Here is a 22,671-nt window from a genome sequence, read left to right as displayed (position 1 = left end):
ATATGTATTATAATTGTGTATATGATTACATATTTATATGTATAATTGTATATGTAATATATGTATAACATGTATAACACAGTATAGTATAACTGTATATTGTATAACTATACTGTGTTATACATATACATATATATGATTATACACATTATACATATATAAGTACAAATATTGTATATATACATATAGTATGTATATAATACATTATACTATTATATAAATATATGTATAGTATATACATATAGTATATGGGTAGTATATACATATAATATAGTATATATGTACATATGTACTGGTCCCTTGGTGAAGGGACCAGGATAGTATGATGATCTGATATAGTACTTAATTAAAAAATACAATTATGTTTTGAGCTGAAATAATATATTATTTCAGCTTTGAAAAGCTCCTTCCTTAAATGCCTGTATATTTATACACTGTGAATAGCGGTAAAGTAGAACTAACAATCACTGAAATGTGAGAGGAAGTTGAGCGTTCTAGCTGGGGGATTAGTCCAGGAGAAAACTAGTTCATTGGGCTGCTTTTTTTACTAGAGTGTAGGGTAGGGTTTCTCAATGGCTGCACTGTTGACATTTGGGCCTGGATAATTTTTGGTTGTGGGGTGCCACCCTGGGCACTGTAAGGTGTTTAGCTGCATCCCTGGCCTCCACCACTAGATTCCAGTAGTACCCCCAAGTTGTGATGACCAAAGTGTCTCCAGATATTGCTAAGTGTTCCCTGGGAGGGGGAGGGAAATCAGCCCCGGTTATGGTTCTCAGCTTTGCAAGACCAGAACCTGCATTTTACTGCTTTAACTGGTACAGTCAGAGAAAACTGGTTTTCTGGAATGAAATTCACAGGAGAATAATTCTTTTTTTTTTTTATTAATTAATTAATTGTTGGCTGCATTGAGTCTTTGTTGCTGCGCATGGGCTTTCTCTAGTTGTGGTGAGTGGGGGAGGGGGTCTCTACTCTTCATTACGGTGCACGAGCTTCTCATTATGGTGTCTTCTCTTGTTGGGAGCACGGGCTCTAGGCGCGCAGGCTTCAGTAGTTGTGGCTCACGGGCTTAGTTGCTCCGTGGCATGTGGGATCTTCCCAGACCAGGGCTCGAACCCGTGTCCCCTGCATTGGCAGGCAGATTCTTAACCACTGCGCCACCAGGGAAGTCCCAGGAGACTGATTCTTAATCCAGAATACAATTTCATTAATGTCTAGCGGGAAATATCCGTTTTACTCACTCCAGACTCATTATTGCTGAGATCCCCCTCCCCTGGTGTTAAGACTATTGCAGATCAAATTGGTAATAAACAAATAGCTTGGCAAACCTGGAATTGGAGTGTGTACCTTCTTGAGAGGTATTTTCTCTTGAGAGGTATTTTGTTCATGTCATTATGGTGTCTGATGAAATTCCTGTACTCCAAACCTAAAGAAATAGTGATTATAGTCCTGGTGTTCTTACTTACTAGATTCTGGACCCCAACTCACTTTATAAACATCATGGTCCCATCACAATGAGATGAGCAAATTAACCAAACTCTGTGACTCAGTTTTACCTCATCTGTAAAATAATATCAGTACCTCAAAGAGGAGTGGTAAGGATTGGTAACTACGTGTTGAATGGCTGTAAGTTCTTAGCAGAGAGTGCTCACTGAATGTGTTCACTATTATTAGTTCTATGTAAGAATAACTTTAGAATATTCTGCTGCTAAGTAAACATACCACAGATTGGGGGGAAATGTATATACTCATGTAACTACCACTCAGACCTACAGCTAGAACTTTACCAAACACCAGAAGCCCCCATGTGTCCTCCCCCAACCCCTGTCCCCTGCCGACCTCTTTCCCGTATCACGTGTCCCTCTTCTCACAAGTGGAATAAGCACCCCTTCTCTTAGATTAATCCCATTCTTTTTAAGCTAAAAATAAAACAGTATTGAGTCTCAATTTATAGTGGCAAAAACAAATGTGCAATAAATATATGCCCTCTAGAGTGATTGCACTAGAGAGGCATTTTACATCGGAAACATTGATTTGAATCTGCATAATTGATTGTGAATTGCAGTTAAACAGCCTTGTTGGGTCACACTTATACCTGAATACTCATAATGATTCAAAAATTATTATAGTTTTGGTAGACACACACCCACAAATGCACCCCCCCCAGTATAGATAATGTGCTCATTTGCTCACGCTAACACACACATCATAGCTTCCACAGCACACTAAAGCATTTTGGTTGTGGCTTGTGATTGGGTGTAATCAGAATTTCCTTCAACACTTCATGGATTGTTATGTCTTTTTATGTCTACACTTCTTAACACTTGAATTACAACTAGATTGAGTGTCAGTACTTAAGCCAGTCAATAGACATGCAGGAACTGTGGGCCAGTTATCACGTCTTTTTTAAGAGCTAGCTAAAGCAGGGGTCCCCAACCCCCACGCCACAGGCTGGTAGCAGTCCGTGGTCTGTTAAGAACCAGGCTGCACAGCAGGAGGTGAGCTGCAGGCAAACAAGCATAGCTGCATCTGTACTTACAGCCGCTCCCCATCGCTTGCATTACCGCCTGAGCTCCACCTCCTGTCAGCATTATGGTGAGCTGTATAATTATTTCATTATATATTACAATGTAATAATAATAGAAATGAAGTGCACAGTAAATGTGATGCACTTGAATCAACCTGAAACCATCCCCCCACAATTGTGGAAAAATTGTCTACCATGAAACTGGTCCCTGGTGCCAGAAAGTTTGGGGACCGCTGAGCTAAAGAGTTTAAGGTGTGAAAGAAGAAAAAGGGGACTTTAAATAAAAATGAGACAATCTTAAAAAATAAAACGCTACCTTTAGCAAATTCTTTTGAAAGGCAATCAAATGTTAAGTTGGTAAATTTTTACTTACCACTTATAATTTAAACCTTTAACTTTAAGAAAAAGTACATATTTCAAATGGCAGGACTGCAGAAAAATATTGTAGTTTGAATAGTTAAGCAGTAAAACTGATAGTGACTATTTTATAAAAACCTATGTTCAAGAAGCATAGGCTTCATAAAATTTCAGATGAATCTAGATAATTCCTGGATTTATTTAAAATGTTTATTGTTAATTTAAAAATTGGGACAATAATCCTGCATGATTTTTAATTACCAACGTATGTTAAATCCTAAATATAAGAGAAATATTTTCTGATTAGAGCAAAAATGGCAACAACTTAATAATTGTATAAAGTGAAAATCTGAAGATTGCATGAAATGAAGAATTAGCTGAATAAAATAAGCGTGTATAGATATCATGGTCAACATGAGACTGTTCTTATACTTTTCCTCACTCCTTGTGCCTTACTTTTTATTGGATATGTGATATACATAATAGGATAGATAAGACATGTATATACTTTCATATATATCCTTACATACCTATTCATATACACATACAGGTATGTGTATGTATACACACACACACGCACACACACACTGCTTTCCTTTAGAAGTAACCACTATCCTGAATTCTAAGATTTTCATTTCTTTGTTTTTTGTTTGTTTGTTTTGGTTTGTTTTTTTTTTTGTGGTACGTGGGCCTCTTACTGTTGTGGCCTCTCCCGTTGCGGAGCACAGGCTATGGACGCGCAGGCTCAGCGGCCATGGCTCAAGGACCCAGCCGCTCCACGGCATGTGGGATCTTCCTGGACCGGGAGCACGAACCCGTGTCCCCTGCATCGGCAGGCGGACTCTCAACCACTGCGCCAGCAGGGAAACCCTGTTTGATTTTTTAAATAGTTTTCTTTCCTAGTCACCTGTGTCCCTAAATGATGTATTACTTAGCTTTGCTTGTTTTTAAGATTCTCAAAACTATCAACATATATTATATGGTCTTGTATAACTTTTTTATTAAATATTTTATTTCTAAGATCCAACCTTGTTATTTTATTTTATTGATTTTTTGGTGTATGTTGGTGTAGTTCTTTTTCCTGCTGTATGTTATTTCATTGTGAAAAGTACTATGATTTATTGATCTCTTCTTTGATCCATAAATGTTCGGATTGTTAATCAATTTTTGCTGTCATGAACATTGTTGCTAGAAATCGCACACATCTCCCTGTGCACAAATACAAGAGTTGCTCTGGGTTAATGCTTCTCAACTGTTTTTCTTATGGCGCACAATAAACACTAGTATTTGTATGACACCAGAAGGCAAAGCTTCTTGAGACCAGCAGTTCATCATAGGGAGGCTCTGCCCAGGAGGAAATACATATCCATGGACCATGGGGTACAGAAGGTCAAATATGCAAGCTGATGACAAATTGTTTTTTAAACGTAGGTGCTCGCCTTTACACTCCCACTAGCAGGGTGTTGGAGTTTCTCTTGGCCCACATTATCTGGACCATCTGGTGTTGTCAGACTTATTAAATCTTGCTGGTCTGCTGTTTGTAAAATAGTATCTAATTGTAGTGTTAATTTACACTTTGAGTTTGATCATCATTTAATAGTGGTTCTGTGCTGTGAACTCTCTGGTCTAGCCTTATGTCATTTTTTCTAGGGTGTTTTCTAACTGATTTAAAAGGAGTTTTTGTTTCTCCTTATTTTTTTCTTTTCCTTAATTTGCAATACTATTTGTAAACTGTTTGGGGAGTACTTTCTCCATGTTGTGATGTTTCCCTTTACATCACATGTCTTTTGGCAACCCTAAGTTCTTAGTTTTAATCTAGTTAAGTTTATAATTCTTTCCTAATATACATTTATTTATGTAAATTAGGAATACCCATTAGGTATTTTTGTTTCTTGTTTAAGTAAACCGTTTCTTTTTTTTTTTTTTTTTTAACATCTTTATTGGGGTATAATTGCTTTACAATGGTGTGCTAGTTTCTGCTTTATAACAAAGTGAATCAGTTATACATAAACATATGTTCCCATATCTCTTCCCTCTTGCGTCTCCCTCCCTCCCACCCTCCCTATCGCACCCCTCCAGGCTGTCACAAAGCACCAAGCCAATATCCCTGTGCCATGCGGCTGCTTCCAACTAGCTATCTACCTTACTACGTTTGTTGGTGTGTATATGTCCATGACTCTCTCTCGCCCTGTCACAGCTCACCCTTCCCCCTCCCTATAACCTCAAGTCCGTTCTCTAGGAGGTTTGCGTCTTTATTCCTGCCTTACCCCTAGGTTCTTCATGACATTTTTTTTTCCTTAAATTCCATATATATGTGTTAGCATACAGTATTTGTCTTTTTCTTTCTGACTTTAAGTAAACCGTTTCTATCTCAAGATACTGTTTTGTAATTTCCACGAAGTTTTCCTTCTTCATTTCCATATGCTCTTGTCTTTAAATTCTTTTTCTCTTATTGAACTTACACTATATATAAGCAGTGGGCATGTTGTTAGAGATCCTAGATTTATTGTTTTGTTTTGTTTTGTTTATTTGTTTTATCTGTTGAATCCAAGTAAGCTGTCAGCACATTACTAACTGAATGTGGAATTTTTCCTTTTGGCAGACGATTGTGATGACCCTCTGGTGTCTGCCTTGTCTCAGGCATCATTCAGCAGTTCATCCGAGCTCTCTAGCAGCTATGGTCCTGGATTTGCAAGGCTAAATCGAAGAGATGGTAAGTCTGCTTTTTCTGCTCTGATTGGTTCATGACGAATCTCATTCATCTTCCATTCTCCTTTAGTAAAATCATTGTAAGTGATATATTGTAAAAGGTAATAAATTTCTTAATAAGCAAATGGCAGAAACTGATGGGATGTTCATGACATTTAGGATTGGCTCTAGAATGGCAAAGGGATGCACCTGTTCTGAGATCTTGTATCATCATTTTAGTGCCCAAAGAATTGAATTCCCTAAATCTGGCGATTTTTTTTAATGTATCTTATAAAATAAACTTTTCTTTAGAATTTTTTAATTTTTTAATTGAAATATAGTTGATATACTGTATAATTTTAGTTTTAGGTGTACAATGTATTGGTTTGACATTTAAATACACTGTGAAGTGATCACCATGTTATGTCTAGTAACCATATAAAGATATTACGGTATTATTAACCATATTCCTTATGCTGTATATTACATCCCATGACTTATTTATCTTATAACTGGAGGTTTGTACCTCCTAATTCCCTTCACCTGTTTTACTCATCCGCTCAACCCTCCTCCTCTGATAACCACCTCTTTGTTCTCTGTATCTAATTTCATTTTGTTTTGTTTGTTTTTTAGATTCCAGATATAAGTGCAATCATACGGGTTTGTCTTTCTCTGACTTATTTCACTTAGCATAATACCCTCTAGATCCATGAAAGTTGTCACAAATGGCAAGATTTTATTTTTTTAATGAAAAATAAACATTCCACTGTATATGTATATACCACATCTTCTTCATCCATTCATCTACAGAGGACACTTAAGTTGCTTCCATACCCTGGCTATTGTAAATAATGCTGCAGTGAACATAGGAGTGCATATATCTTTTTGAATTAGTGTTTTTATTTTCTTGGGGTAAATACCCAGAAGTGAAATTGCTGGACCTTATAGTATTTCTGTTTTTAATTTTTTGAGTAACCTCCATACTGTTTTCCATAGCGGCTGCACCAATTAATCCCACCAACAGTGCACCAGGGTTCCTCTTTCTCTACATCCTTGCAGACAGTTGTTATTTCTTGCCTTTTGGATGATAGCCGTTCTGACAGGTGTGAGATACATCTCATTGTGGTTTTGATGTGCATTTCCCTGGTGATGAGTGGTGTTGAGCCTGTTTTCAGGTGTCTGGTGGCCATTTCTATGTATTCTTTGAGAAACTGTCTATTCAGGTCCTCTGCCAATTTTTAAATTGAATTGGTTGTTTTTATGATATTGAGCTGTATGAGTTCTTTGTATATTTTGGATATTAAACCCTATTCGAATATGTCACTTGCAGATATCTTCTCCCATTCAGTAGGCTACCTGTTTGTTTTGTTGATGGTTTTCTTCACTGTGCAGAAGCTTTTTAGTTTGATTAGGTATCATTTGTTTATTTTTGGTTTTGTTTCTCTTGCTTGAGGAGAGAGATCCAAAAATATATTGCTAAGACCAATATCAAAGGGCATACTGCCTATGTTTTGTTCTAGAAGTTTTATGGTTTCAGATCTTACATTGAAGTACTTAATCCATTTTGAGTTTATTTTTGTATATGGTGTGAGAAAGTAGTCCAGTTTGATTCTTTTGCATGTAGTCTGATTTTTCCAACACCATTTATTGCAGAGGCTGTCTTTTCCCCATTGTATATTCTTGCCTTCCTTGTTGTACATTAATTGACCATATAACGTGGTTTATCACATCGATTGATTTGCAGGTATTGAGCCATTTTTGCATCCTTAGGATAAATCCCACTTGATCATGGCATATGATCATTTTTAATGCATTGTATATTTTGATTTTTGCATCCATGTTCATCAGTGATATTGGCCCATAATTTTGTGTGTGTGTGTGTGGTGTCCTTGTCTAGTTTTGGTATCATGGCGATGCTGGCCTTTTAGACTGAGTTTCGAAGTATTCCTTCCTCTTCAATGTTTTGGAATAGTTTGAGAATGATAGATGTTAACTCTTCTTTAAATATTTGGTGGAATTCACCTGTGAAGCTGTCTAGTCCTGGACTTTTGTTTGTTGGGAGTTTTTTGACTACTGATTCAATTTCATTACTAGTAATTGGTCTGTTCAGATTTTCTGTTTCTTCCTGATTCATTCTTAAAGATGGTACGTTTCTAGAAATTTATCCATTTTTTTCTATGCTATACAATTTGTTGTTGTATAATTATTTGTGGTGATCTCTTATGATCCTGTGTATTTCTGTGGTGTTGGTTGTAACTTTCCCTCTTTCGTTTCTGATTTTATTTATTTGGTTCTCTCTTTTTTTCTTGGTGAGTCTAGCTAGAGTTTATCAATTTTGTTTATCTTGTCAAAAAACTCAGTTCTTTTTTTCATTGGTCTTTTTTTTTCTTGGTTTCTTTTTTTGTTTGTTTTAATTACTGCTCTGCTCTTTATTATTTCCTTCTGCTAACTTTGGACTCTTTTCTTCTTTTTCTATTTCCTTTATGTGTAAGTTCAGATTGTCTATTTGACATTTTTCTTGTTTACTGAGGTAGGCCTGTATTGCCATGGATTTCCATTTTCATTTTTCTCAGGGTATTTTTAAATTTCCTCTTTGATTTCTTCAATGACCCATTGGTGGTTTGGTAGCATATTGTTTAGACTCCAGTGTTTATGTTTTTTCTAGTTTTTTTTCTTGTAGTTAATTTCTAGTCTCATGCTCATATGGTCAGAAAAGATGCTTGATATGGTGTCAGTTTTCTTAAATTTACTGAGACTTTTTCTTGTGGCCTAGCTTGTGATCTGTCTTGGAGAATGTTCCATGTGCACTTGAAGATAATGTATATTCTGTTATTCTGGGATGAGATATGCTGTATATATCAATCCATCTGGTCTAATGTGTCATTTAAGGTCAGTGTTTCCATTTGGATGATCAGTCCATTGGCATAAGTGGAGTGTTAAAGTCCTTTACTGTTATTGTATTACTGTCAATATCTCCCTTTATGCTTGTTAATATTTGCTTTATATATTGATGTGCTCCTATGTTGGGTGCATATATATTTACAAGTGTTATGTCTTTGTTGGGTTGATCCCTTTAGCATTTTGTAATGTCCTTCTTTGTGTCTCATTACAATCTTTTTTTTTTTTGGTGGTACACGGGCCTCTCACTGTTGTGGCCTCTCCCGTTGCAGAGCACAGGCTCCAGACGCGCAGGCTCAGCGGCCATGGCTCACGGGCCTAGCCGCTCCATGGCATGTGGGATCTTCCTGGACTGGGGCACGAACCCGTGTCCCCTGCATCGGCAGGCAGACTCTCAACCACTGCGCCACCAGGGAAGCCCACAGTCTTTGTTTTAAAGTCTGTTTTGTCTGATATAATTACTGCTAACTCAGCTTTCTATTTGTTTCCATTTGCATGGAATTTCTTTTTCCGTCACCTCACTTTTAATCTGTGAGTGTCTTTAGATTTGCAAGGAGTCTTTTGTAGGCAGCATATATATGGGTTTGTTTTTTTTTTAAATCTATTCAGCTACTGTATGTCTTTTGACTGGAGCATTTAGTCCATTTACATTTAAAGTAATTATTGATAGGAATGTACTTATTGCCATTTTGTTAATTGTTTTCTGGTTATATTTGTAGTTCTTCTCTGTTCTTTCTTCTTTTCTTGTTCTCTTCCCTTCTGATATGATGATTGTCTTTAATGTTATATTTGGATTTTTTTTCCTTTTTTTGTGTATATGTGTTATAGGTTTTTGGTTTGTGGTTCTATGAGGTTCATATATAATTATTTATTATATATAGGTATCTATTTTAATTTGATGATCTCTTAAGCTCGAACACATTCTAATAACTCTATGTTTTTAGTCCCTCCACCACATTTTATGTTTTTGACATCATGTTTTGTATCTTTTTATTTTGTGTATCCCTTAAATACTTATTGTAGATACAGATGATTTTACTACTTTTGTCTTGTAACTTTCCTACTAGCTTTATAAGTGGTTGATCCACTACCTTTACTATATGTTTACCTTTACCAGTGAGATTTTTTCCTTTTGTAATTTTCTTATTTCTAGTTATGGCTTTTTCTTTTCTTCTTAGAAGTCCCTTTAACATTTCTTATAAGGCCAGTGTAGTGGTGCTGAACTCTTAGCTTTTGCGTCTCTGTCAAACTCTACTTGTCCTTCAAATCTGAATGATAACCTTGCTGGCTAGGGTATTCTTGGTTGTAGGGTTTTTGTTTTGTTTTAAGATTTTTTGATGTGGACCATTTTTAAAGTCTTTATTGAATTTGTTACAATATTGCTTCTGTTTTATGTTTTTTGGCTGTGAGGCATGTGGGATCTTAGCTCCCCTATCAGGGATCGAACCCGCACCCCATGCATTGGAAGGCAAAGTCTTAACCAGTGGACTGCCAAGGAAGTCCCTTGGTTGTAGGTTTTTTTCCTTTCATTACGTTGAATACGTCATGCACTCCCTTCTGACCTGCAAAGTTTCTGCTGAAAAGTCAGCTGATAGTCTTACGGGAGTTCCCTTCTAGTTGCTCTTCTCTTGCTACTTTTAAGATTCTCACTTTAATCTTTAATTTTCCCATTTTAGTTATAATGTGTCTTGGTGTGGACCTCTTTGGGTTCATCTTGTTTGGGACTCTGTGCTTCCTGGACCTGGATGTCTGTTTTCTTCCCCAGGTTAGGGAAGTTTCTGGGTGTTATTTATTCCAAAAATTCTCTGGTCCTTTTTCTCTCTTTTCTTCCTCTGGGACCCTATAATGTGAATGTTCCTATGCTTGGTGTTGTCTCAGAGGTCCCTTAATTACCTTTATTAAAAACTTTTTTTTTTTCCTGTTCAGTCTGCTTGATTTCCACTACTCTGTCTTCCAGATAACTGATCCATTCTTCTGTATCATTTAATCTACCGTTGATACCCTCTAGTGTATTTTTTACTTCAGTTGTTTTATTCTCCAGCTCTTATTTCTTTTTAATTTTTCTAACTCTTGTCGAAGTTCTCACTCTGTTCATCCATTTTCCCAAGATTGGTGAACATCTTTATGATCATTATCTTGAATTCTTTATTGGGTAGATTACTTATCTCTGTTTCATTTAGTTCTTTTCCTGAGGTTTTGTCTTGTTCTTTCATTTGGAACAGATTTCTTTGTCTCTTCATTTTCCCTAATTCTCTGTGTTTATTTCTATGTATTAGGTAGTTCCATTACATCTCCCAGTCTTTTTGAAGTGGTCTTCCATAGGAGATGCCCTCTGGGCCAGCAGCACACTCCCCTCTGACCATCAGAGCTAGATGCTCCAGGGGTGTCCCCTGTGTGGGCTGCATGTACCCTTTTGTTATGGCAGGGCCCACTACTGTGGGCGGGCTGGCAGGTGGGGCTAACCCCCAACCTGGCTGGCTCTGTGACCTGGTGGTGCATGGCTGTTGTGGGCCCACTGGTGGGTGTTGTCAGCTCCTGGCACTAATAGGCTAGAGAGAGGATTCCGGAATGACACATGCCAGTGCTGGTGTCAGCTCAGTAGAAGGAGATTCCAAAAATGGCCACCACCAGTGTCTCATTACCCAGGGGAGTCTCAGCTGCCTCCTGTCTCTCTGGGAGGCTCTCCACGGGCATTAAGTGAGTCTGACTCAGGTGCCTTTCAAACTACTGCCTCTACACTGGGACTTGGAGTATGTGAGATTTTCTGCACACCCTTTAAGAGTGGAGTCTCTGTTTTCCAATGCCCTCTGGCTCTTCCAAACATATGCCCTGCTGGTTTTCAAAGGTTGACTTCTGGAGCTTCTTTTTCCCTGTGCAGGATCCCTGGGCTGGGAGCCCTATGTGTGGCTTGAACACCATGCCCCTCATGGAGGACCTCTGTTGCTATGATTTCCCTCATGTTTGTGGGTCACTGATCCTGTGCTGGGGTTACTGACTAGACTCCATCTCTGTCCCTTCTACCTGTCTTGTTGTGGCTTTTTCTTTATATTTTAGTTGTGGAAAACCTTTTCTTATCTTCAGGTTGTTCTCATAAATAGTTACTTTCTTTTCTTTAATAAATTTATTTATTTTTAGCTGCATTGGGTCTTCATTGCTGCGTGCGGGGTTTCTCTAGTTGCGGCAAGTGAGGGCTACTCTTCGTTGTGGTGCACAGGCTTCTCATTGTGGTGGCTTCTCTTGTTGCAGAGCACAGGCTCTAGGCACACAGGCTTCAGTAGTTGTGGCTCGCGGGCTCTAGAGCGCAGGCTCAGTAGTTGTGGCGCACGGGCTTAGTTGCTCCGCGGCTTGTTGGATCTTCCCAGATCCAGGCTCGAACCCATGTCTCCTGCATTGGCAGGCGGATTCTTAACCACTGCACCACCAGGGAAGCCCTGACAGTTACTTTCTAAGTAGTTGTTATTGTGGTGTGCGTGTGGGAGGAGGTGAGTTCAGGGTCTTCCTACTCTGCCATCTTGATCCTAAAATATACTTTTCTACAACAATATACAATCATTATGTATACAGTAGCCATGAAAATTTAATTGGCCCTCTATTTCAAGATAAGCAAGGAAGTTTGCAAGAAGCGACTTTAAAAGTTGCTAGTTATTTAACAGTAATCATCCCTAAGTTTAGTTAATTCTCAAAATGAATGACATGACTTTCTCTCCTGTTGAGGAATGGGAAGTTAATAAGCTTTCGTGCTCCTTTAGGAATACTCAGTTCGTATTGTTGACCATCTCTTAGGTAGGTTGTGTTTGATTGCTTGAGTTATGTTTAAAGAAAAGTGCAGATAATTAAATGGCAACTTGCTATAGATATAAGAGAATTTCAAAACTCTCTGCACTTCAAGACAAAGTATCGTTATTATCCCTTTCTATAATATGCTAAGGCAAAACCCATCTGCTCATGCATTCTATGGAAAGAGGATTGGCTATACTAACAAAGAAAATATTTTTAACAACCATAAAAAAAGACACTGACATATATTATTAAAACCTTGATTCACTCATTTATTATTCCCTTCGCACATGCTGCAGCTACTTCTTCTAATTTTACTCCTTGATCTTATCCTTTGTCCTGTTGTTTAATGTTTGAGTACATTGAACATTGGACATAACAAATAGATTGTGTGTGTGTGTGTGTGTGTGTGTTTTGCCATATGGTCCATGTTATAAATATCTAACTCTGTAGCATGGGTTTATTTAAAAAATTTTATCTGATATTATTTGATACATTCCTCTATGTGTGTTTCTTTTTTTTAAATTAGGTATTATTGCCATAACTTTGTGTTTCTTAGTGTGAGAATATCATTGGAGAGTAATAACTGAGATCCTTGTATCAAATGGAGAATTTTGTGGGCTTTGAATATATTTGTGTAGATAATTCTCTTCTGTTACATTTATTTGCCTTATAGTGAAAGTTATTGTCACATTGGACCATCTCTTCCTATTTTCAATTCTGAATCCCTTACCACAGGCAAATGGGATTTCCTAGCCCTGTGGGGGTCATTCCAGATCCTGAACCAATGGTTCTTTCCATAGGAATGCTGTCATCACAACACTGACCTTAGAATGAAGTTTCTATCTCATCTTTCTTTTTAAAGTAAAGCAGAGTTTGGCATTTACCACCACTCCATTTGAGTTATAATAAGGTTTCATAGGATTTGGCCCATCAAAAGAGATACAAAATTTAATGTAACTATTTATCTTTATTTTCATTTGTTGAGGTTCAATAAATCTCTCTCTCTCTCTCTCTCTCTATATATATATATATAATATGTTATTGATTTGATCAAATCATATTTTTCATTAATTTATATACTCATCAGGAGTCTCTATCAGTAGGACTCATTTTCATTCTTAATTCATTTCTATGGCTGTTGGTGAAACACAGTATTAAACTTCATGAATCTCATTTGCATGTTAATGAAATGGAGAAACACAACAGGATCGTTTTAATTATCTTTTGCTGGTTGTCAACCTGCTTGATTACATTTTTCTTTTTAGTTTTTCTTTTTTTACCTATTAATTACATGAAGTGTTCACAAGAGAATATCAGACTTTGAATGATTTATTAAAGGCTGTATATTATACTAGTATGCCGACATTCCTTGTGGTATTTAATTCAGGCTATGGAAGGGTGTTCAGCTAAGTCAGCGGGTCATGTATAAATAAACTGAATCAGCAATAAAGATCCTAGTATCCTAGAAACACAGATAGGGTTACCTTTTTGCTATGGAATCTGGAAAACTTAGAGCCAAAGAACAGAAAAGCAAGAAATGAGGAATCAAGCTCAACAACCCACTGCTTTCCATCTATGAGATAAGAAGTGCCCTGGGTAACACTGTGATAATGACTAGGCCCTGTAATGGGGAAAGGAAATCAGAAAAAGACTACAGTTAAATGTCCATTTCTACCAGTAGGGAAGAAGAAAATTTACTTTTTTTGAGGTATATTAATTTAATTTTGTCACTTAATTCCATTGTGGGTTGAAATGTGTCCTTCAAAAGGATACATTCACATCTTAACCCTGATACCTATGAATGTGACCTTATTTAGCCCTAGAGTCTTTGCAGATGTGATCAAGTTAAGATAAGGTCATATTGGATTAGGGTGGGCTCCAGATAAGGCCTTATAAGGAGAATGAGATTTGGAGACACAGGAACAGAGAAGACAGAGAGAAGAAGGCCAGGTGAAGACAGAAGCAGAAATTCAAGTAATGTAGCTACAAGCCAAGGAATTCCAAGGTTTGCCAGTAACCACCAGAAGCTGGGAAGAGGCAAAGAAGGATCTTTTAGAGGATGCGTGACTGGTGACACCTTGATTTTGGACTTTGGGTCTCCAGAACAGTGAGGGAATAGATTTCTGTTACTTTAAGCCAGTTTGGGATACTTCGTTACAGCCACCATAGGAAACTAATATAGATTTTGGAACTGTGAGTTTAGTGCTACTGAAACAAATGTTTAAAAATATGGAAGTGGCTTTGGAATTGAATAATGGGCAGAGGTTGGAAGAATTTTCAGGTGTGTGATAGAAAAATCCTAGATTGCCTGGAAGAGACTGCTGTTGGTGGAAATGTGGAGGATAAAGTGCTTCTGGAGAGCTCTCCAAAAGAAAAGAGGGTCATATTATGAGACACTGGAGGGAAGGCAATCCTGGTAATAAAGTGGTGGGAAAGTGGAATGAGTTGTGTTCTAGTGTTGGGTGGAAAGGAGAATTTGTAAGTGATGAACTTGATATTTACCTCAGAATGTTTCCAAGCAACATATGGAAGATGTGCCCTGGTTTCTCCTTGCAGCTTATAGTAAAACACCGGAGAAAAGGAATAAATGGAGGAAGGAGCTGTTAAGCAAAAAGGAACCAGAATTTGATGAGTTGGAAATTTCTCAGCCTATCTATACTGCAAAAAATGCTCTAGAGAGAACATCAAAGATGTGGGCTCATTTTGCTAAAGAGATTAGGAGTGTGACTCATGAATGCAGTCCATCATCTCACCTGAACCCTGGAATACAGATGGGGTTATCCAGAAAGATCTGTGGAGGACATGCTTCTGTCAGTTGCATAGGGGGCAGTTTTTGAGAATTTTATCCTAGCAGAAACACTACTTGCCTAGACTGAAAGAGACGGAAGCTAGGCCAGCAAGGTCTCCATGGGTCCTGAGTCTGGGGCCAGCGGGGCCTCTGCAGGACCAGGGGGCAGAGCATCAAGCCACAGAGGATTATACTCGGGCCTTGAGACTTAGTGGAATTTGCTCTGCTGGGTTTCAGACTTGCTTTGGACCCATGACCCCTTTATTCCTTTCAGTTTCTCCCTTTGGTAATGGGAATGTCTATCCTATGACTGTCCCATTATTGTATTTTGAAAGCAGATAATTTGTTTTCTAGTTTCACAGTCCACAGATGGAGGTTTTCCTCAGGATGTACCATACCCAGAGTCTCACTTAAGTCTAATTTAGATGGTTTGGAAGATAAGATTTAGGATTTCTTGTGTTGATTGTATTTAGATGAGATTTTGGACTTAGAGTTGATGCTAGAATGGGTTAAAACTTTTGGGGATGTTGGGATGGGGTGAATGTGTTTTGCATGATGATATGAATTTTGGGGGGAGCAAAGGGTAGACTTCTGTGAGTTGAATTGTGTCCCCCTAAACAATATATTTAATTCTTAACACCTAGTACCTGAGAATGTGACCTTGTTTAGATCTAGGGTCTATGCAGGTATAATCAGGATGAGGTAATAATGGATTAGGCTGGGCCCTAAATCCAGTGACTGGTGTCCTTCTAAGGGGAAAGAGGTACACAGAGACACAGAGACAGAGGAGACAGAGGGAAGAAGTCCATGAGAAGATGGAAGCAGAAATTGAAATGATATAGCTACAAACCAAGAAATGTCAAATATTGCCAGCAAGCACCAGGGGGAGAATTTTTCTCTAAAGCCCACAAAGGGAGCATGGCCTTGCTGACACCTCAGTTTTGGACTTCTAACCTCCAAAACTGTGAGAGAGTAAATGCTATTAAGCTGTGCAGTTAGTGACACTTTGTTGTAGCAGCCCTGGGAAGCTAGTACAAGTGCCACTGAGTAAGTGACTTCTTTTGTACTTTTTTTGCACTGGGAAGATGCATCTCAATTTGAACCTGACAGATTTCATAGCTCGGAGACGTGTGACCCAAAATTAACTGTAAACCCCACAAACAAACAAAAACCAATTGCTACTAATACCAGCTTTGTAATGGAATTAAATCTCTCTGCCCTTGTATATTAGTCCCAGTTTTGCAGTTTCAGTGTAGTTTGAATTACATTCGGCATCTTAAATCGTTGCCATTATCAGTGTACAGTTCAGACAGGTTCTAGTGTGCCATCTGATGGGCCAAGTGTGTTCTCAGGACAGAATATAAGAAGCCATATATGTAGAACTGTTCCTGAAGTTGCATTATAATCCAAATGGATGTTTTTTTATTTTCATGTACTTGGGAAACCTTGGAAATGGGTTATTGCAAACTGATGTGCTTGTATAACGCAGTAAATAAAATGGTGGTACACAGCAAAAACAAAATATTTGTATGTGTGAATGTAAACATATATATGTATATGTGTTTAATTATATAGCAGGTTGCTTCCATAAGTGACCAATACTGTGAGTTTTCTCTCCTCTATTCTGTAAGATCAAAATATTTCCTCTTTTGCTAAAAAGTGGAATATATATCTATATTTTCCCATTGTCTATTTTATTTATCCACAGCTAAGCCCTTCTACTCTAAATGCTTATAAAGCAATGCTTTCCTCATGCCTATAGGGTTTGCTGTTAAAATCAAGCATCTATCTGTAGAGAAATCAGAATAGAAATGAAATATCAGAAATATTTAGTTACTTGACAGGGAGAACTCTCATTCTGGATGTACTTCTAGTGAGGAAAATTATCACATTCTATACAGAATTATTTGGTGATTTTTTTCTCCTTTTTTGGCTTTGTTGGGTCTTCGTTGCTGCGCGTGGGCTTTCTCTAGTTGCAGTGAGCACTGCACTGGCTTCTCACTGCGGTGGCTTCTCTTGTTTTGGAGCACCGGCTCTAGGCGCGCGGGCTTCAGTAGTTGCGGCACGTGGACTTGGCAATTGTGGCATACGGGCTCAGTAGTTGTGGCTTGCGGGCTCTAGAGCACAGGCTCAGTAGTTATGGTGCACGGGCTTTGTTGCTCCATGGCATGTGGGATCTTCCCCGACCAGGGCTTGAACCCATGTACCCTGCATTGGCAGGTGGATTCTTAACCACTGAGCCACCAGGGAAGTCCTATTTGGCAATTTTTACTGCCCTAAATCATTGTGCTTCTTTGCATGTAACTATTATGCTTAAATTAAAATCCCAGAGATAAATCCCAAAGGTATTCATGGTGCATGTCAGTGCTTAAGAGGATAGATGAGGTAAATGTTTCTTGCCATTAAACATATTGCATATAATCGTTTATAATTATCACATTTAAAATGATAAAATTAATGTATTTGATAACCAGTACTTTATGAGGAAAAGAATAAGAGATGAATTTTGCACAGGACTGAAAAAACTCAGGCCTCAGAAAAGGAGAGCCTCATTGGCATGGTGGGTGTAGGTCTGAAATGTACCTGATGGTCCCCAGGACCAGAAACGGGGCAGGTGAGCCTCACGAACTGAGTGTGGAGAATTGACTGCCTTGGTGACCGCCTGTTTTTATAGAGTTGGCTAGAGAACAAAAGATGCCAACAGTTTATTTGCTTCCATATCAACTGCTTCCCATCACATCCAGGATGCGATGTGCCTGAGTAAGCTCTCGGCCTGAATAATTACCTGAATTGCAAGGGTCCCACACCTGCATGCTGAGTCAGGCTGTAAGTACCCGACTTTGTATTAGCTTTGCCCTATTTTTCTGTCTTGCCCTAATTGATCTCTGAGATTAGGAGATTACAGTTCTTAATGTTAGGATGAGAGCACTTAGACCTGACAAAAATTCCTGAATAGTCAGATCCCTGGGAGTCACCCCCGTAGCCACAGGACGCGAGCTTCTCCAGCACACTTGAACCTTAGTTAACCTGCTCTGCTTCTCTCCTTTGTACTCTCTCCAGTGGATCATGACATTTTAGGTGAAGAGCGAACACTTTGGTGTTAGGCTTATCTGGATCAATTCACCATTCCTGGGTTTAAATCATTACTACCTTACTTTTTTTTTAAATTAATTTATTTTTAGGAAGACGTTTTTAAATTCATTTATTTAAGTAGGAAGTAATTTTTTTAAATTTATTTTTTAACATCTTTATTGGAGTATAATTGCTTTACAATGTTGTGTTAGTTTCTGCTGTATAACAAAGTGAATCAGCTATATGTATACATATATCCCCATATCTCCTCCCTCTTGCGTCTCCCTCCCACCCTCCCTATCCCACCCCTCTAGGTGGTCACAAAGCATCGAGCTGATCTCCCTGTGCTATGCGGCTGCTTCCCACTAGCTATCTATTTTACATTTGTCTCTTACTTTTTTAAAGACGGAAGAAATACTTAATCTCTATGCTTTAATTCTCTAGCTTTCTTTTGGAAGAATAGGGATAATACTGAAGTGGTTTTGGCTTTATTGAAAATGATCACGGCACTGTGGTGTAACCACAAAAATTACAAAAGCAAGGTCCCAAGAGAACGTTAAACAGTTTCAGAGTGTGTCCTGCCAATTAACCCCACTTTAGCAAACCTCACAGGCCAAATATATACTTTGATTTATACAAAGGTAATCTCAAAATTCAGGCATCCTCATAACTCTGGTAAAAGAGTCTTTTTATTCTTGATTAATTATAGAGCAAAGCAGGGTCAAAGAATTTTTTTTTTTGAGCATTTATCTTTAGTTTTTAATTACTCTGCACAAGAATTTTATATATTAAGGGCAGACATTTGTTACAATAATTAATAAATTGGTAAAATATTTAATAAGCAGAATAGACAAAAATCAATTTTCCTTTCAAAAGAGCAAGGAAGTCTTCCTTCCCTTCCTATTAAAGAAAATAGATTTTACTTTCCAAATATTTGTATATCTTGCCAGGCAAATGAAATCCAGCAGGATTTATGCCTTTCATATGATGAAGATCACCATATTTAAATGGTGCATTTACTGTGAAAGTAACTTTCTCAATCAATGTCCATAATATAGATGCACTTTCACAGTTCAGTATACAAGTCAAAAAATTTTACAGCCCAATAGTAAATGTAAGTTTCCTATGTAAATGAAGTCTAAAATACACAAGTCAGGGCCCTGACCATACAAAGGATAATATTCAAAGAAAGCTCACAGTTCAGAATCATCTGACTGTTTTTGGATCCTCAGCAATTTTTTTGTAGTAATTGGATTTAACAGCATTATAATTCTAATGAATGAGTTAAATCAGGGATCTCAAAATTTTGGAATCCCAGTATTAATCAACTACAAATAAGTATTAGCCCATATCTATCACCAACGACTTAGATGTTTCTTTCTAATGAATTGACCATTACATTTCCAAAGTTCTGAAATGGCCAATAGACCATAAAAAGAGACTTTTTTTTTTTTTTTTTTTTTTTTTGGTGGTACGCGGGCTTCTCACTGCTGTGGCCTCTCCCATTGCGGAGCACAGGCTCCGGACGCGCAGGCTCAGCAGCCATGGCTCACGGGCCCAGCTGCCCTGCAGCATGTGGGATCCTCCCAGACCCGGGAACGAACCCGTGTCCCCTGCATCGGCAGGCGGACTCTCAACCACTGCGCCACTAGGGAAGCCCTTGTACTCTATTCATTAAAGTATAGGAGAGTTTGCTCTCACTTCTGGGATTAATATAGAATCACTTCTATTCTTCTATCAGTTCATTTGATTTAATGCCAGAGGCGATTGTCCTCCTGAATGTTTGGTTCTCTCTTACTTTGGATGTAGCTCTCCCTTCTGGGCCCTCTTCCTTAAGAACATGTTCTACTCTCTTCTGATCTCTTCTTGCTACTCCCTCAGTCTTACCCTTTGTTGTCTTTGTCTGCCCTGTACCATGCTTTCTTCAGCTCTAAATCAGTTTGATAATGTAAGCCCAGTGAGTGTGCCATGTAGCTGATCCTAAGTAATTTATAGCGATAAAAAATGCTGGTTTTGGAATCACAAAACCTAGGTTATAATACTAAATTGTGGGTGGTCTTGGGGAAAAGACATTTCCTCTCTTTTTTTCCTTTCCTGTAAAAGTATGGGGTTGAATTTGGGGATCCCTAAATTGTATGACAATGTACTCTTTTTATTTATAATATTCTATAGGCACCATCTCTTTTCCTTTTGACTCACTCTAATAATGGAGATTTTCAAAGCATGTGAGTGAGTGACATTGATGGCTTTTCAAGAGGAAGGGGAGAATCTTAAGGCAGACTGTCCTTCTAAGTCCTCTCAAACTAGAAGACACAGAATGTGCCTGGCTTAGGAAATGTCTTTAACTGTTATAAAATATAGGAATTCAAGTTATAAATATGAACCTATTGAAATTGATACAGGAACTTAAATTTAGTCAGTTAAAATACATTCATAAAATTTAAAATTATCATTAATATATAGGTTACACTTCTTTGTGTATATCTAATATTTTTCATTCTGTTGAGGAGGAAAATTTCACATGTAGGTACAGTGAAAATAAACAGTGAGTATGCAGTTGGGTGATGTGTTGGGTTGAGTTCTCCCAAAAGCACACCCTGGACCAACAATTGTGGTGCTAAAGGTTTATTAGGGGATGGTTCCCAGGAGAAGACAGAGAGGGAGTATAAGAAGCCGGATTAGCAAGGGGAAGAAAGCAACTTGAAGTGAAGTCCCACACATAGCCTGGTCTCCCAGGAAACTCTGGTTGATAAAACTTTACCTAAGGCTTTGTCTTACCTCCCGTTAAAGGAACTGGCAAGGTGGCTAGCAAGGTGGCTGGCTGTGTGAATAATTTAGAAAAGCTAGTGTTTGAACTCTAGTCTAAACCCTAGCTTTAGACATTATAATAAAATACAACAAACGAGGTGGCTTAAACAACAGGCATTTTTTTCTTACAGTTTTGGAGGCTGGAAAGCCCAAGATCAGGGTGTCAGCAGATTCTGTTCCTGGCGAGAGGCTGTCCTGACTCGCGGCAGCCTCTTTCCTGCCGTGTGCTCACGTGGCCTTTCCTTGGTGTTTGCATGTGGGGAGGGAGAGAAAGATCTGTCTTCCTTTTCTTATAAGGTCACTAATCCATCAGGGGGGTCCCACTCTAAAGACCTAATCTAAACCTAACCACCTCTGCAAGGTCCCAAATACCATCACATTGCGGTGTATGGCTTCAGTGTATGAATTTGGGAGGTAGGCGTGGAGACGCGCTCAGCCCATAACAGTTAGCTGCCTTTCTATAAAGAAGTAAACCAGCTAGAAAGTGTTAACCGCTTGAAGATACCTGAGAGAAACCAAGATAGCCAGGCCTTCAGGGTCAAAGATCCTGGAGAAAAAGGAAATACCATATAGTGAGTCTGACATTTTCTACATGAAATAACAGAGCCTCAAAATACAGAAAGAAAAATGGACAGAAATAATAGGAGAAATAGACATTACAGATTGAAACACTAAGCATAGAGGTTTTTAATATTTCTTTCTCTGTAGCTTATTTAAGAAGTATGCCAAAGAAGAGATCAGTGGAAATACAGATTTTAACAGCAGTTAACAAATTTGACAAAATATTTACATTTGTAATTTATATTTATATAATGAGTAGCATATATAAACCTCTGCCTCGAAATACTGCAGAATACACGTTCTTATCCAGAGTACCTAGAATATTTACTTACATTTATTTGGCGCCATAAAAATTGTTTCAACAAATCTCAAAGGATTCATATCATGCAGAGCAGGTGCCCTAGTACAGTTGAATTAAGCTAGAAATCAATAATTAAAAAATACTTAAAAACTCAGAAAGGTGTGGAATTTAATTAACACACTTCTCAAAAAGAAATCTCGGTGGAAATTAGGGAACGTTTAAACTCACTGATAACAAAATACCATAGGTCAGAATTGTGAGATGCAGCTTAGATCAAATTGATGACCTTAACTGCACATAATACAGAAGAAGGAAAGCTAAATATTAATAACCCATCCATTGCCTACTTATTCAGTTTCTCAAGAAATTAGAAAGGGCAACAGATTAAACCCAAAGTAAGGAAAAGGAAAGGAATAAAAGAACAGTACGTCAATCAATGAAATAGAAAACATGCGATATAGAAAATCAGTAAGACAAAAACATAATAAGAGGATATTTTAACAGACGTCCTGCTAATAATTGTGAAAATTTAAATGAATTGAACAAATTATTTGAAAAATGCAGCCTGAAAAATTGTGCCCAAGAGATAAAATAAAATTTAAATATTCCTCTGTCAGGTAAAGGTAGTAAAGCCATAATTCACACGCTCCAACAGAAAACTCCAGGCTAAAATGAATTCATATGTGAATTCTTCCAAACACTTTTAAGGGAGCTACGACTCGACTCTTACACATTCTCTTCCAGAGGACAGAAAAAAAGTCGAAATACTCCCCAACTCTTTCTATGAGACCAGCATAACCTTGATACCAAACCCTGTCAAGGACAAACAAGGAAAGAAAATTAAAAGCCACTCTCTCTCGTGAACAAAATATTGGCATACATGTGTGAAGGGGG

General features: G+C 38.0%; 1 protein-coding gene across 2 annotated transcripts in view; it reads left to right on the top strand.

Moving 5' to 3' along the window:
• CNTNAP4 (contactin associated protein family member 4) overlaps positions 1-22,671 on the top strand; it is a 265,641-nt gene that overhangs the window by 32,505 nt on the left and 210,465 nt on the right. For both annotated transcript variants that reach the window (XR_007474456.1, XM_004280676.3), the window contains exon 2: positions 5,484-5,594. Coding sequence is in view for 1 of the 2 variants with exons in the window: in XM_004280676.3 (XP_004280724.2) it covers positions 5,484-5,594 (111 nt within the window). In the remaining variant the exon portion in view is untranslated. The remainder of the gene's footprint in view (positions 1-5,483; positions 5,595-22,671) is intronic.

The sequence above is a fragment of the Orcinus orca genome, chromosome 20 (assembly GCF_937001465.1).
Source record: "Orcinus orca chromosome 20, mOrcOrc1.1, whole genome shotgun sequence".
In the NCBI taxonomy this organism is placed as follows: Eukaryota; Metazoa; Chordata; class Mammalia; order Artiodactyla; family Delphinidae; genus Orcinus; species Orcinus orca.
Note: the sequence above shows the minus strand (reverse complement) of the source record. Positions and strands in the feature narration are given on the sequence as shown.